The sequence below is a fragment of the Phalangium opilio genome, unplaced genomic scaffold (genome assembly GCF_054372755.1).
Source record: "Phalangium opilio isolate 3A_F unplaced genomic scaffold, DU_Popi_V2 ptg000011l_1, whole genome shotgun sequence".
In the NCBI taxonomy this organism is placed as follows: domain Eukaryota; kingdom Metazoa; phylum Arthropoda; class Arachnida; order Opiliones; family Phalangiidae; genus Phalangium; species Phalangium opilio.
This window is the reverse complement of record NW_028324147.1, coordinates 7,007,742-7,022,499: the sequence shown is the minus strand read 5'-3', so window position 1 is coordinate 7,022,499 and position 14,758 is coordinate 7,007,742. Positions and strand designations below refer to the sequence as shown.

Below are 14,758 nucleotides of genomic sequence, written 5' to 3'. Positions count from 1 at the left end.
GGTCACTGGTGCCAAGGACTAGTTTAAAAAATATCCTTATTTCCCAGACTGGCAATAACCCGCATTATTCACTTCTGCTACATTGAGCTTCGATCTGATTGGCTAGCCAATATGGCTCAGAAAAACCCCGCCAACTTACGAAAACTTACTCGCCACGTGTTCATGTTATACTTTTCCCGTTTAATAAGAAACGGGGTTATATTTTAATAACATTTAATTGTTTTACAAAACGAAAAACCATTTTTTTACAAATGTTTCTTTGGCATAAAAACTTTATACATAAACGTTTCATTGTATATGAGAAAAAAGTTGAAAATACAATGTGCATGTTTCTTCAAATCGAAATATGGTGTGGGAGTTTTTATGTAAATTTAAATATTGGTCATACTTGTTTAATTTATAAGTCTCGACTCTCGCCGTCTGCCCGCGCGCGCATGTTACAGTTTTAGGTAAATTTAAGTGCAAATTTCTTATTATTACTGCGTTTAGCCTAAAAATAGGACTTTCTCCTAAATCATTTAAATATTAATTATTTACATAAAATTTGCATTCTCACCCTTAAGGAGAAAGAAAGTAAATTTCCCATTAAAAATAATCTTTAATGAAATTTTTATTCCTTTCTTAGGCTAAATGGTCAGTTACTTTCTTTAGCTCAATAAAAATAAGCAACATTATTCGAGAAACCGGTATTTTGAAGGAAAAAGTCCGCTATAATTAAATTTAAGCAACTTTTAATCTCGTAATTTGCTTTTTAAACTAAAAAATGAGTATTTTAATTTTCTAAATAGTTATATAAAGTAGTTCTTAATTACTAATATCTGATAAACTGTCCTTTCCCTTCCTCAAAAAACGACGTTAATTATTCTATCATAATTAACATTGAAAACGAAATAATTAAATTACCGTAATTTTAATAAATAATAAAAATTAACGAAAATGTGTACATTTCCTTGAATTTTTAAGTTTCTATATTATTTTTAAATTCTTAAATTTGCTTTACCTTTAAGAAGACGAATTTATATTAAAAAAAAAAAAATCACAATTCTTCTATTTTAACGAGTAGCGATTGTAGAACGGTAGAACCGCGTTCTTTCGTGTGCCACTCCAAATCGGAGTTTGAAAAATGTTTATCAAATGGTTCTCCAGAACCGGAACGAGGTGGTCCAACTGTATATGAACCAGGTCTAACATAAACTTGAAAAGCCACTCTGGCTTGAAGCTGTTTTTTCGTTTTGGGGTCAACAAAACTAGAAATATTGTCCAAACTTAGTTTATTCCAAATCGAATACCTTGGTAACTTTTTACTGCCCGATTAAACGCGAATAGTTAAGCCTAACATTCGCGGATGCTTAAGCCTAACATTCGCGGATGCTTAAGCCTAACATTCGCGGATGCTTAAGCCTAACATTCGCGGATGCTTAAGCCTAACATTCGCGGATGCTTAAGCCTAACATTCGCGGATGCTTAAGCCTAACATTCGCGGATGCTTAAGCCTAACATTCGCGGATGCTTAAGCCTAACATTCGCGGATGCTTAAGCCTAACATTCGCGGATGCTTAAGCCTAACATTCGCGGATGCTTAAGCCTAACATTCGCGGATGCTTAAGCCTAACATTCGCGGATGGTTAAGTCTAACCATAGCCCACTTGATCACGCTGGCTGCACGCGCTATAGAAGCCCGCTCAATCGACCCTAAAAATGAGAATAACATAGGTTCGGTCTAAAATTCAAACCCGTCTGGTTTTAACATGGGCCTCTATGGGAGGGGACCAGTTTTATCAACGTTTTTGACAATATTAGTGCATCCACTGGTTCAAATCTCTTGAATTTTTAATGAGACGTGTATTGAAAGGTTTGATATTATCTTGTAAAATTTAAAGTCTTCAGCTATAATAGTTTTTTTTATAAAAAATAAAAATCATCACATAGTAGAGAAATAAATCCTTCAATTTCTCCACTAAGTGATGATTTTTATTTTTTATAAAAAAAACTGTTATAGCTGAAGACTTTAAATTTTACAGGATAATATCAAACCTTTCAATACACGTCTCATTAAAAATTCAAGAGATTTGAACCAGTGGATGCACTATGTGGGCCAAAAACGTTGAAAAAACTGGTCCCCTGCCATAGACGCCCATGTTAAAACCAGACGGGTTTGAAAGTTTAGACCGAACCTATGTGACGCGCCGCATTCGCGAGTTAACATGTAAAAAAAATCGTTTGGACGGGCTTCTAGAGCGCGTGCAGCCAGCGTGCGTGATCAAGTGGGCTATGGTCTTACATTCGCGGATGGTTAAGCCTAATATTCGCGAATAGATTATAAATTGAACTACTTACGATTGCCTAGATGCAAATACGCTACTTCCAGCGTACTTAAGTGTAGGAGAAACGCAGACTTGACACGACGCAACATCTTTGTCTTTAAGTAACTTTCCTATATCTTTGGAAAAAGGTCCTAAACCCATTTGACCTTAAAAAAGTTTCGGTTTAAAAATATCAAACTTGGATAATTTCGTTTAATTAATAAATAGTTACCAATGGGTAAAAGCTCTCCGTTATCTAGAACTCTACGAACAGCACCGGTCTTTGTACCATGAAAAGCTACGTGCCATTTTTCTTGAACGCAACTATTTTCAGCCTTTGAAGTTAGTCTTAGAGCGAACCTACACCAACCAAATGGCAAGGCGTAATCTTTGGGCGGATCACCTTTCTTATAATAAGGTTCGTCCCCGCGAATTTTATGGCACGTTTCGCAGTAGCAAACTATTAATTCTTTTTGGAAGTAACCATCTAAAATATGACCGTTATAATGTGAATATTTGGGAACTAAAAGAAAAGGTTTTCAATATTAAATTAGCAATTAATTACCCGGGAAACCTAGAAGCGTTTTGAACCTCTTGCAAGTGTTCAAATACTCGCAATTTCGAACCAAATTCTGATCAAAGAGCAGACTAGGTTTGCTGATTTTTTCCCGTACTCCAGTTTCCTTATCCGCTTTTTCTCTATGATCAATCTCCGGAAGTGAAGCTTGAGCATCGCTCTCAACTAGAGTAACTTGCTCGCACTGACCATATACATCTACAAAGGCATAGCAAACATCGGGAATACCCTTTGCCGCCACTCCTTGGTCTACACCATTAACGATTAAATGCAACCGATTCTCATTATCGACTAGAATACCAACAAGATGTCCGACTTGCAAACTATCTAAATTTGGACCATAACGACTTTTGACCTGAAAATATATTCAGTTTTCTGATAAGAGATACGAAATTGATGACATTAAACTATAGGCTTTGGTTCAATAGACCAAAGTAGGCTTAGGATTCAATTGGTCAAAGTTGGCTTAGGATTCAATTGGTCAAAGTAGGCTTAGGACTCAATAGACCAAAGTAGGCTTAGGATTCAATAGACCAAAGTAGGCTTAGGATTCAATAGACCAAAGTAGGCTTAGGATTCAATAGACCAAAGTAGGCTTAGGATTCAATAGACCAAAGTAGGCTTAGGATTCAATAGACCAAAGTAGGCTTAGGATTCAATAGACCAAAGTAGGCTTAGGATTCAATAGACCAAAGTAGGCTTAGGATTCAATAGACCAAAGTAGGCTTAGGATTCAATAGAGCAAAGTAGACTTAGGATTCAATAGAGCAAAGTAGACTTAGGATTCAATAGAGCAAAGTAGACTTAGGATTCAATAGAGCAAAGTAGACTTAGGATTCAATAGAGCAAAGTAGACTTAGGATTCAATAGACCAAAGTAGACTTAGGATTCAATAGACCAAAGTAGACTTAGGATTCAATAGACCAAAGTAGGCTTAGGATTCAATAGACCAAAGTAGGCTTAGGATTCAATAGACCAAAGTAGGCTTAGGATTCAATAGAGCAAAGTAGACTTAGGATTCAATAGAGAAAAGTAGACTTAGGATTCAATAGAGAAAAGTAGGCTTAGGATTCAATAGGTCAAAGTAGGCTTAGGATTCAATAGACCAAAGTAGGCTTAGGATTCCATAGACCAAAGTAGGCTCAGGATTCAATAGACCAAAGTAGGCTTAGGATTCAATAGACCAAAGTAGGCTTAGGATTCAATAGACCAAAGTAGGCTTAGGATTCAATAGACCAAAGTAGGCTTAGGATTCAATAGACCAAAGTAGGCTTAGGATTCAATAGACCAAAGTAGGCTTAGGATTCAATAGACCAAAGTAGGCTTAGGATTCAATAGACCAAAGTAGGCTTAGGATTCAATAGAGCAAAGTAGGCTTAGGATTCAATAGGTCAAAGTAGGCTTAGGATTCAATAGAGCAAAGTAGGCTTAGGATTCAATAGGTCAAAGTAGGCTTAGGATTAAAAACCACAGTTAAAGAAAAACTCAGAAACAAACCTTAATACCATCATGAAAGACTGAATCACCGGTAACGACCCAAGCAGATTTTTTCATACAAACTGCGGAGAGAGGAAGGGTTAATTTCTCAGGAATCTGACTGACGATTCCAATTTGTAAAGACGAATTCCACCGTGTATCAAGCTTGTCAATACGAATCTAAAAATGTCTAATTAATACACTTCCATTTTGTCAAATAAATAGTTAAAACTTTTGATAATTACTTGAAAGAGATGATTTCTAATCAATTCCTTGTTACTGACGACAATTCCTTGATTGAAACTGCTGGTTCTTCTCGCACTGATATTGCCATTAAGGAATTCAATATTGCTACCATGATTATCGTGAAACTCGTAGGGGATTGTTTCTTTGCAGGAAGCTTCCACTTCCTCTACGATAGGCGGGGCTTGGGCAACTGGAGATTGAATGACGGCTACCATACTGCAGATGGACACTGTCGCTGTACGACCTTGGACATCCAAAACTACGTATGGTTTCTTGAAGATCAAGGAATAGTTAGAAAATTAACATTACTTCAAAATTTCAGTATATAACAAGATGGCACCGGCCAGATTACACTTTTGCGCTGCCTCTAGTGACTATAATTAGTATTAGTATTACTATATTCATTATAAGATGACCCCGGTAAATTTATAATTTTCGGGGTTTTTTCCATTGTTTATAAAATAGCAATCCGAATATGAATAAAACCAATCTAGTTAGAATTTGGTTTACAGTTGAATTAAATAAGTGAATCGAGGCTGTTCCCAGGTGACGATAATCTCTTCACGAGATACGCTTTACCAAATAACTGTAGCTTGTCAACATACCTCCGTGGCTCAGCTTGCTTAGTCAATAATCTGAGGAGAAAAGTGGGGATCCAAAGCGCAAAATATTTCTTTGCAAATATCCGACCGTGTACGCGAAAAAAGGGGGAAATGGGGATAGAAAAGGCGCCCAGCCTGCCAGCAAGGGTCGGAACAATACTTTCGCTAGCTCTAAAGAGCGCAAAAGTAAAAATGAACTTACCAAATTGATATTAGACGCAACGACGCCCAAGTCTTCTCCGTTGATAAAGATATGCATATTACCGCCGTTACTTCTTTTCACCCCAATCCGGTCTCCGATCTAAGTTACGGGTAATCAGTATAGAAACCTTGCATGAACTTAAAAGAGGCCATTGGCAAGGTCCAAATTAATTTACTTACAGATAGTCTATTGAGCGAAGGTCCATAATTATCTCTAATGAGCTGTCCATTTTTGAGAACTTGAGTATCAGCAACTAGCCAAACTTCGCTGTTGCTATACAAATCATGGACCGAAATTGGGACGTGTTGAGATTGAGAACCCGTGCTACTAGGAACGTATGTGGTCAAACCAAAGAGAAAAGCACCGGCCCAATTTGTGTATAAATGCTCAACTTGGATCTATTCAAAGATAAAATAAAAAAAATAGGTTAACAAAGGCTTAACGCGACGTCGATCGGTAGACGAAAGTGGGCTTAAAGGGAGGGTGAAGTAGAAAATCAAGTGATTTTTTTATTGATTCTTCTACTAATTATAAGACCAGTCTGCATATAGTGAAACATTCAGGAAATACCAGCTCCGAATGATTTTAAAATTATTTCAAATTAGGTTCAGATTTTAAGGATAATTTTAAAGAAGGTCCTCCGACCAATCGCGTAACGCCCTGCCTTTTTACTAACAAAATTCTCGTGGCACGTTCCGTGTTGAATGAAATTTATCACGAGATTTGATAAAATTCGCGCGCGACGTGATAATCGTGGCGCGAGACATGGAGCGTGCCACGAGAATTTTGTTAATAAAAAGGCAGGGCGTTACGCGATTGGTCGGAGGGGCTTATTTAAAATTATCCTTAATTAAAATCTGAACCTAATTTGAATTTTAAGATCATTCGGAATCTGTATTTCCTGAATGTTTCACTATGCAGACTGGTCTTATAATTATAGTAGAAGAATCGATAAAAAATCACTTGATTTTCTACTTCACCCTCCCTTTAACGCGACGTCGATCGGTAGACGAAAGCGGGCTTAACACAAAGTCGGTAGACAAAAGTGGGCTTAGTTGCAAAGAGAAGAAATGAGACTTACTTCAAAGATTTCTTCATTCTCCAATGGAGTAGCGCTAAAGACTAAGCTATTATTAGAGCCCCTAACTCGACAGGCTGTGGTGGCATTATTTCTGAGCATGATATTTTTGCCACAACAAGAATGAAAATGATGTCCGACCTCTACAGAAGCCAAAATTATTATTAACCCACGCAGACCCCCCCCCCCATCTCTCACTCAATCAATCTCTTCCGAATCTTACCATTGCTGACTGGCAGTGGTACGTTAACGTACAAACTCTCGGGACTGAGGGCGCTGGAATCGGAACTACTAACCGGATAGACTGAAGGTTGGACGATGGAAACCTGGGCGCACTGCCCGTAAAGATCGATCACGGCGTAAACACCTTAAAATTGAAGATTTAAATAAATTACAGTTTACTTTCATTTACTTGACTCTCGGTTCCTCAACAGCTAGCTAGCTTTACCAGTTGGAATATCTGAGCAGGCAGCCCCTTGATCTTCACCGTTAACGTAATAATGTAGAGTTCCATCGCTGTGCCTCATCATTCCGATTCGAGTTCCGACCCTAAGCTGGTCCAAATCGCATTTATACCCATTTCTAACGGTGGCCCCATCTTGCATGACGGCAGAACCGCTAAGCATCCATGTATCGTGATTTAAATCCGTCATGGTACTCGGAAGTTCCAGTTTATCGGGAGGAATCGTCGTGACACCGGCTTCGATGGAACCGGACCAACGATCAACCATTTGCTCAATGATAATCTCGAACATTTCGTTATCTTTAAGCGGTCGACTACTGATAAGAATGGCGTCGTTAAATTCTCCTTGAGCGTTTGGGCGAGTGGCGGTCACTCCGTGATGAATAACTCTTGCATTTTTCCCGTGAATCGAATGAAACCTCAAATCATTTCCTAAGGTTAAACTACTGGATGGCGGGATTGAGGTTGGTGAATTATTTTGATTGACGCCTCCGATGGACTGATCTACTATCGAAGCTTGAGCTGCTTGACCGTATAAATCGATAACACCAAAAACTCTTTCAGGGACGTTAGTATCGGCTACCCCTTGATCGACTCCGTTAACGAAGAATTTCAGGGTTCCATTTTGAAGCCTAGTGACTCCGACACGGTCGCCTACGTTTAAACGGTCTAAACTTAGACCGTATTCGTCTATGATGGTCATTCCATTGTACATGACGCCGTTTCCGGTCATCATCCAAGTACCCGATCTCATATTGGTCATTGTGGAGGGAAATTCAAGGTCAAATGGTGAATGAGTCGTAACTCCAATTTCGATGGATCCCGCCCATTTAACAACTAGTCTTTCAATTACAACTTCAAATGTTTCATTAGGAAGTAAAGGGCGGTTTGTCAATAGTACAGCGTTGTTGAAGTCGTCAAGAGCTCTAATTAAAGTATTGGTAATTATTAATTAAACTAAATAAAACATTAAAGGGAGGGTGAAGTAGAAAATCAAGTGATTTTTTATCGATTCTTCTACTAATTATAAGACCAGTCTGCATATAGTGAAACATTCAGGAAATACAGACTCCGAATGATTTTAAAATTATTTCAAATTAGGTTCAGATTTTAAGGATAATTTTAAACAAGCCCCTCCGACCAATCGCGTAACGCCCTGCCTTTTTATTAACAAATTCTCGTGGCACGTTCCGTGTCTCGCGCCACGATAATCACGTCGCGCGCCTAATTTTATCAAATCTCGCGATAAATTTCATTCAACACGGAACGTGCCACGAGAATTTTGTTAATAAAAAGGCAGGGCGTTACGCGATTGGTCCGCAGTCCTTGTTTAAAATTATCCTTAAAATCTGAACCTAATCTGAAATTTAAAATCATTCGGAGACTGGTATTTCCTGAATGTTTCACTATATGCAGACTGATCTTATAATTAGTAGAAGAATCGATAAAAAATGACTTGATTTTCCACTTCACCCTCCCTTTAAACGATTAAAATTACTTTGGTCTATGACCAGTTTTTCCATTATTAATAACAGCTACGTTCTTTCCATGATGAGTCGCGTGAAATAGGAGTTTATCATTTTCGTTAATACTACATTCTTCTATAAGATATTGTTTATTTTAAATAAAACATAATTTATTATTCAACTTTCTTTCGTTCGTTCGTTCCTACAACGATTTTATGATGATTTTACCTATGGCACTGTTTAAGCTGTCAATCATATTATCGTTGCTAGTATGATCCAATGTTTCGGGTGAACTAAGTTCAGAATGATCTACAATGGTGACTTTCACCGTCATTCCATACAAGTCTACGACACCATAGACGACTGGAGGAACTCCGTTGGAAGCCATTCCTTGGTCTAACCCATTTATGAAATAGTGGAGATTACCGTTGGCTTTTCTAACTACACCTATCCTATCCCCTTCCTTGATTTCAAAAGAAATTGATTAAATTAAAGTTAACTACTTTAAAGGGAGGGTGAAGTAGAAAATCAAGTGATTTTTTTATTGATTCTTCTACTAAATATAAGACCAGTCTGCATAGTGAAACATTCGGGAAATACCAGCTCCGAATGATTTTAAAATTATTTCAAATTAGGTTCAGATTTTAAGGATCATTTTAAAGAAGGACCTCCGACCAATCGCGTAACGCCCTGCCTTTTTATTAACAAAATTCTCGTGGCACGTTCCGTATTGAATGAAATTTAGCGCGAGATTTGATAAAATTCGCGCGCGACGTGATAATCGTGGCGCGAGACACGGAACGTGCCGCGAGAATTTTGTTAACAAAAAGGCAGGGCGTTACGCGATTGGTCGGAGGGGCTTATTTAAAATTATCCTTAAAATCTGAACCTAATTTGAATTTTAAAATCATTCGGAGAGAGATATTTCCTGAATGTTTCACTATGCAGACTGGTCTTATAATTAGTAGAAGAATCGATAAAAAATCACTTGATTTTCTACTTCACCCTCCCTTTAATGATAGTTATATAATTTTGTTGCATACATGTAATTCGTCTAAATTAAATTCTCCGTATTCTCTTCTAGTCCCTTTGCCATTAGTTAAAATTCCCGATCCACTCATCATGATGGTGCCTATGACTTTATTTGTTTCGGTCAAGTTGAAAACTGATTTATAAAAAGGAACTTAAAGGATACGCTAACTTACAAGCGCCGTTGTTTCTCATGTTTGTCATTGTGGCTGGAAATTCTAAAGTATCGGGATTGTGCGTTGTTACGCCTAATTCAATTGATCCTGACCATTTATTCACTAGTTCGTCAATTCTAATCTGTCAGTGAAAAACTGATTACTATCTCTCTTAAGCCGCGTTTACACGAGACACTTCGGAACCGTTTTCAACCGTTTTGGAAAGGCCTAACACTTTTTTAAAAATAATATTTGCATTTCCTAGTGAAAGATCTCTGGTTTTAACAGAGTAATATTATTTTTGTACATTCCAAAACGGTTTAAAACGGTTTCAAAGTGTCTCGTGTAAACGCGGCTTTATAGTTTTTTTTTAAAGGGAACGTTCAAGTAACATAGCTTTAAAAGAAAGGCCTTTTTCTAAATACAAAAGGAAAAATATTAAAAGCAAATTAAATGTAATCTTATTACAAAATAATTAGCATTTAATCTATATCTATATAAATCAAAGTCCTGACTGACTGACTGATAATCAACGCCCAGCCCAAACCGCTTGCCCTAGAAGGCTAAAAATTTGCAGGAACGTTACTCATAAGTGGTAGGCGCGTACTAAGAAAGATTTCCCCCCAATCCGCCGCCATCTTAAAAAATGGCGACCAGAAATGTAAAAAAATCTTCTCAATGCAACAAAGTCCGCGTGTTTCAACCGATTTCACAAATATTTAGTACACTGGTTTCCTTTGACCTATAGGCGGGTTGAATGGTCTTTCGGGTTCTATTTGTTGCCATCTTTTTAAATGGCGGCCAAAAACTTAAAACCCTTCTTTATAGAATAATGTCCACGTGAAAAATAATAAAAAATGCATCCCGACGGGCTGACGGGCAACGCCGAGTGCCCTCGCTCCTAGGGTGCTACAAAAATATCAGTCATCAGTAAAATCTACCCATTCTTTATATCATTTTGATGGAAGTTCTTATTGCACGCGAGCGACGCCGCGGGTAACAGCTAGTTAGTCTTAAAAACCGAGGAGTACTGCGCCACCCGCCATTGCTTTAGTGGCGTCCGCTAACCAGAACCTCTTACCCCTACAGGATTGGTCGAATTCTCACAGGGTAAAAGGGGGAAGGGTTCTGACTAGCAGACGTCACTAAACCAATGGCGGATGGCGCAGTAGTCCTTGATTATTTTTAAGACTAATTAAATGCTAATTATCATATTGTAATAAGAGATGATTTATTTATTTTTTAAACATTTCCCTTTCATATTTAGAAAAAGTCCGTTCGATATTTTAAGGTATAATGTTATGTTATCTGAATTTTTCCCTTTAAAAGGTGTCTTATGTACTTCGAATAGTTCGTCATCTTTTAACGGTCTATTTGTCATGCAAACTCCATTGTTAAACTCATCAGATGGCCTTTTCCCTAAATAAAACATAGATTTCACATTTTTCTCCCACAAATTTCTTATAAGCCTAAATGAAATTTACGTTCTGCAGTTTGATTGTTATTAGATAGATCTATGAGAAGCCCGCATCTTTCATGGAACTTTAGCTTATCATGACGACTATGATGAGATGAATTTGAAGAATGTAGAAAAGATGATGCTAAATTTTCGTTACTTATATCATTAGCCAAGATACCTAATGATCAAAAACAGGTTTTTTTTTTTTCATTTCATTTCATCATACGAAAGTCAGAACATGGATAAAGAATGCGCGTGAGGAAATTTGTTTTCACTCTACAGGATATGCAACTCCCTATCTCGGGCGACAGAATATTCTGTATACACTCTGTTACAACGTCGGTTGTCAGCACGCGCAAAGCTAGGTCTCTATGTAATCTAGCCTTGCGCGTGCTGACAAGAGACAAAAAACTTCAGGATCTTCAGGATTTAAAATCAGTTTAAAATATCCTGAAGTTTTTTGTCTCTTGTCAGCACGCGCAAGGCTAGATTACATAGAGACCTAGCTTTACGCGTGCTGACAACCGATGTTGTAACAGAGTATATACAGAATAAGCTGTCGTTCGAGATAGGGAGTTGCCGATCCTATAGAGTGAAAACAAATTTCCGCACGCGCATTCTTCATCCATGGTCAGAAATTATTCGTAAAAACCTTACGAGCTTCCGTACTATCCATTAATGTAACTTGAGCGCATTTTCCATACATATCTACGACGGCGTATATATTAGATAAGACGTTACTAGCCGCAATTCCTTGATTGATGCCATTAACAAAAAAATGAAGATCTCCGCTACACGTTCTCATGACCCCGACTCTATCTCCTTCGCCTAATTGGTCTAAATCAGTCCCGTATTCTTCCAAAATAGATCGACCATCATGTAGAACGGAAGTTCCAGACATAACCCATGATCCGTCTCTAAGATTTGTGGCACTGGAGGGTAATGGGTTACAACTTGGATCTAATGTTGTAACGCCTATTTCAATTGAACCACTCCAGGCATAAATCTAAGAAAGATTTTACAAGAGTGTTTGCATTTGCAAAAATCTCTTACAGTCGTAACAAGAAGTGATATCTAGTTTATTAGGGAGAAGGTATAAGATGCCTAAGTATTCGTGCGCCATAGTCCCAGTCAGGCTAGGAAATAAGACAGGTTTACAGGTCAAAAACCAGTTTATTAATTGCTTGGACCACTTTTTTTATTCAAAACGTGAGGGTCACTGGTCCCAATGACTAGTTTATTAATTCCTACTTTTATTAAAAATTGATATGGGGACCTCTTTAATTATTTTCATTTTAACATAAATTTCGACTCCATGAGTCCAGTTGTGTATACAACCCTAAGCTGAGAGAGATTTTTTTAGAGGAGAGAACGACCACAAGTCCTGGGACCAGTAGAAAAATAAATAGGGGAAGGGTCACTGGTCCCGGGGCCAGTTTCATATTTAAGACATCAGGGGTCACGGGTCCGGAGGACTAGTTCAGAAATAAACCTTATTTCCAAGCCTGGTCCCAGTCCCCTTTCAAAATACAAGGGGGGGGGGCGTAAAAGGAGGCCGGGCTATTTCGCCTCTCCTCAGTCGGAAAATATGACTGTAATTTTCGTCATTCGCGTCGCGCTGACGTGAGTTTTCAAGAACCAGTGAGATATACGCTGGTTGTAATTTAGAGGCCGGGGGGGATTAACTCCGGACCTACTATACATTTGGACTGGAGATAAAGCTAGATTATAAATGTGGCGAATTTATACCTTCTCCCTAATAAACTAGATATCACTTCTTGGTCGTAATTATTTTAGATCTTTTCAGGCCTAATTTATTTATTATCATTGAAGGTTTTAAATCATATTTATTTCTAGAGGCATATTAACATAATGGTATAGGGGTTTTAGGACTACTTCGTTTCAACCTTGAAAACGTGTAGAAATATTTTAATGACTTGTAATCATTTTTAGCCACATCGTTTGATGTCAATCTAACGATGAGGGTATTAGTTTGACTTGGTCTGAAGATGTTGGTGTAGATACCGTAGATGTCGAAGAAGTATCGTTTGTCTTTTTAAAGGGAGAGTGAAAAGAGGGATTGGTGATTTTCAAAGGGAGAGGATTATGATTTGTTTATAACAGTGCATTTCGAATGCACTACGCACATATTAATGAACACACTTAGAGTGAAAAAAGGATAAATTGTGTTAATGTGATATTTCTCATCAATTGGCGATTTTAAAGGGGGAGAGGATTATGATTTATCTGTAACAGTACAATGCGGATGCACTGTGAGTATATTAATGAGGAAAGACTAGTATCTGTATGTCTTTTTTAAACACACAAATTTGTCAAATTGCATTAAGTAAAATTTGAAATTTCATACTCTCTTTAAAATTTCTCACATTTTTTCTAAGAACCCGAAAAACTTTCTATAAAATAAGAACTTTGGAATTTACACAAAGAAATTAAGAACTCAAGTTGGGTGTTTTACTGAATTCTTTCTCTTGAAAACGCTTATGGGCATAAGCCCAAGTTAAAAATTTATAAGATGCGTTAAGTATGCGTGGGCATAAGTCTATGTTGTAACCTTATTATGCACTAATGACAAAGACAACACGTCGAGGGGATAATCACTAATGGAATGGTAATTTTCATTTGTTGGGATTTTCAAGGTAATTAATTAGTTTAAGGGTTACTTAGGAGTTGCGTGTAATGATTTTAGTAATGTTGAATGTTGCGCGTCGAGGGGCTACTCACTAAAAAAACTCGTTTGCGGTTTTAAAGGGGATTGGAAATAAGGGTTATTTAGAGGTTTCGGGTAGTCAATTTAGCACTGTTAAAGGCAGCGCGTCGAGGGGCTCTTCACCAATGAAGATTTTGTTTCATTGGTGATTTTTATTGATGGGCTTCGTTGGTGATTTAAAATGGATGGGACTTATACTTATTCCAAAGATAGAATTTTCTCGATAGATGGAGCCTTACAAACGATGGGGCTCTAATATGGCCGGGACCATCTTGTTTATATCAAAAATTGATTGAAAAGAAAGAGCCCTTGCATAAGTTGCCTAATGTTGTAGGTTAATCAGCTGAGCCTTAGTTTCTGGAAAAATATTGAAGCCAAGGCTTACCTTTCTGTCAATTCGAACTTCAAACAGCTGATTATCTTTAAGTGGTTCACTACTCATAATTAATCCATTGTTAAATTCTTGATGAGGATGATTTCTCGTCGCGGTTCGATTTAAATTCGATAAACTAACTAAAGAACCGCAAACGTCGTGAAATTTTAACTTTTCATTTTGATGCGTGCTGCTGACGGGCGCCATTTTCAATCTATTAAATATGTGGAGATCAAAACAAAAATCAATAACCTTTTCAAAAAGGCTTATTTCTCAGCCTGTTTTGGTCACTTATTTTATAGTTTTCAGGGATATTTCACCTGGGATGAGACTAGTCTTAATTTTATTTTCATCGGTCATAGCAGACATCACAAACGAAATCGTAAGCAGACAGCGTTTTAAACTACGAAGCAGGGCCGGAAATAAGAAAAATTTATTATAGGACATTGTCCACTGGAGTCCGCAAAAATGGTGTCGCGTCTTCATAGTCAAGCTATCAAAACTTCGGAAAAATTTACTGGTCAACTGTCCAGTGACCCCCTTAGTTTTTAAAAAATTTATGGGACATTTTAAAATTTTATTGGACAATGTCCAGTGTCCT

The 14,758-nt window shown here is 37.6% G+C and overlaps 1 protein-coding gene across 3 annotated transcripts; it reads right to left on the bottom strand.

Annotated features, from left to right (window-relative positions):
• Nucleotides 1–196: 196 nt before the first annotated feature.
• On the bottom strand, nucleotides 197–14,392 carry Neurl4 (neuralized E3 ubiquitin protein ligase 4). 3 transcript variants are annotated; one of them, XM_089859719.1, is made up of 19 exons: nucleotides 14,170–14,392; nucleotides 11,714–12,062; nucleotides 11,082–11,234; nucleotides 10,940–11,016; nucleotides 9,619–9,739; nucleotides 9,457–9,551; nucleotides 8,642–8,876; nucleotides 8,446–8,545; nucleotides 6,933–7,873; nucleotides 6,708–6,851; nucleotides 6,488–6,627; nucleotides 5,586–5,804; nucleotides 5,407–5,505; nucleotides 4,602–4,874; nucleotides 4,378–4,536; nucleotides 2,869–3,235; nucleotides 2,536–2,790; nucleotides 2,338–2,470; nucleotides 197–1,247 (listed from the first exon to the last, which is right to left on the bottom strand). In XM_089859719.1, exons 1-19 carry the CDS (start codon nucleotides 14,362–14,364, stop codon nucleotides 1,037–1,039), a joined length of 4,266 nt encoding a protein of 1,421 aa, XP_089715845.1. In that variant the 5' UTR covers nucleotides 14,365–14,392; the 3' UTR covers nucleotides 197–1,036. The 3 variants fall into 3 exon arrangements, with proteins under 3 accessions (XP_089715845.1, XP_089715846.1, XP_089715844.1); XM_089859720.1 differs by having other exon boundaries at nucleotides 8,446–8,548; nucleotides 9,457–9,545; nucleotides 14,170–14,390; XM_089859718.1 differs by having other exon boundaries at nucleotides 8,446–8,548; nucleotides 14,170–14,371.
• Nucleotides 14,393–14,758: the final 366 nt, after the last annotated feature.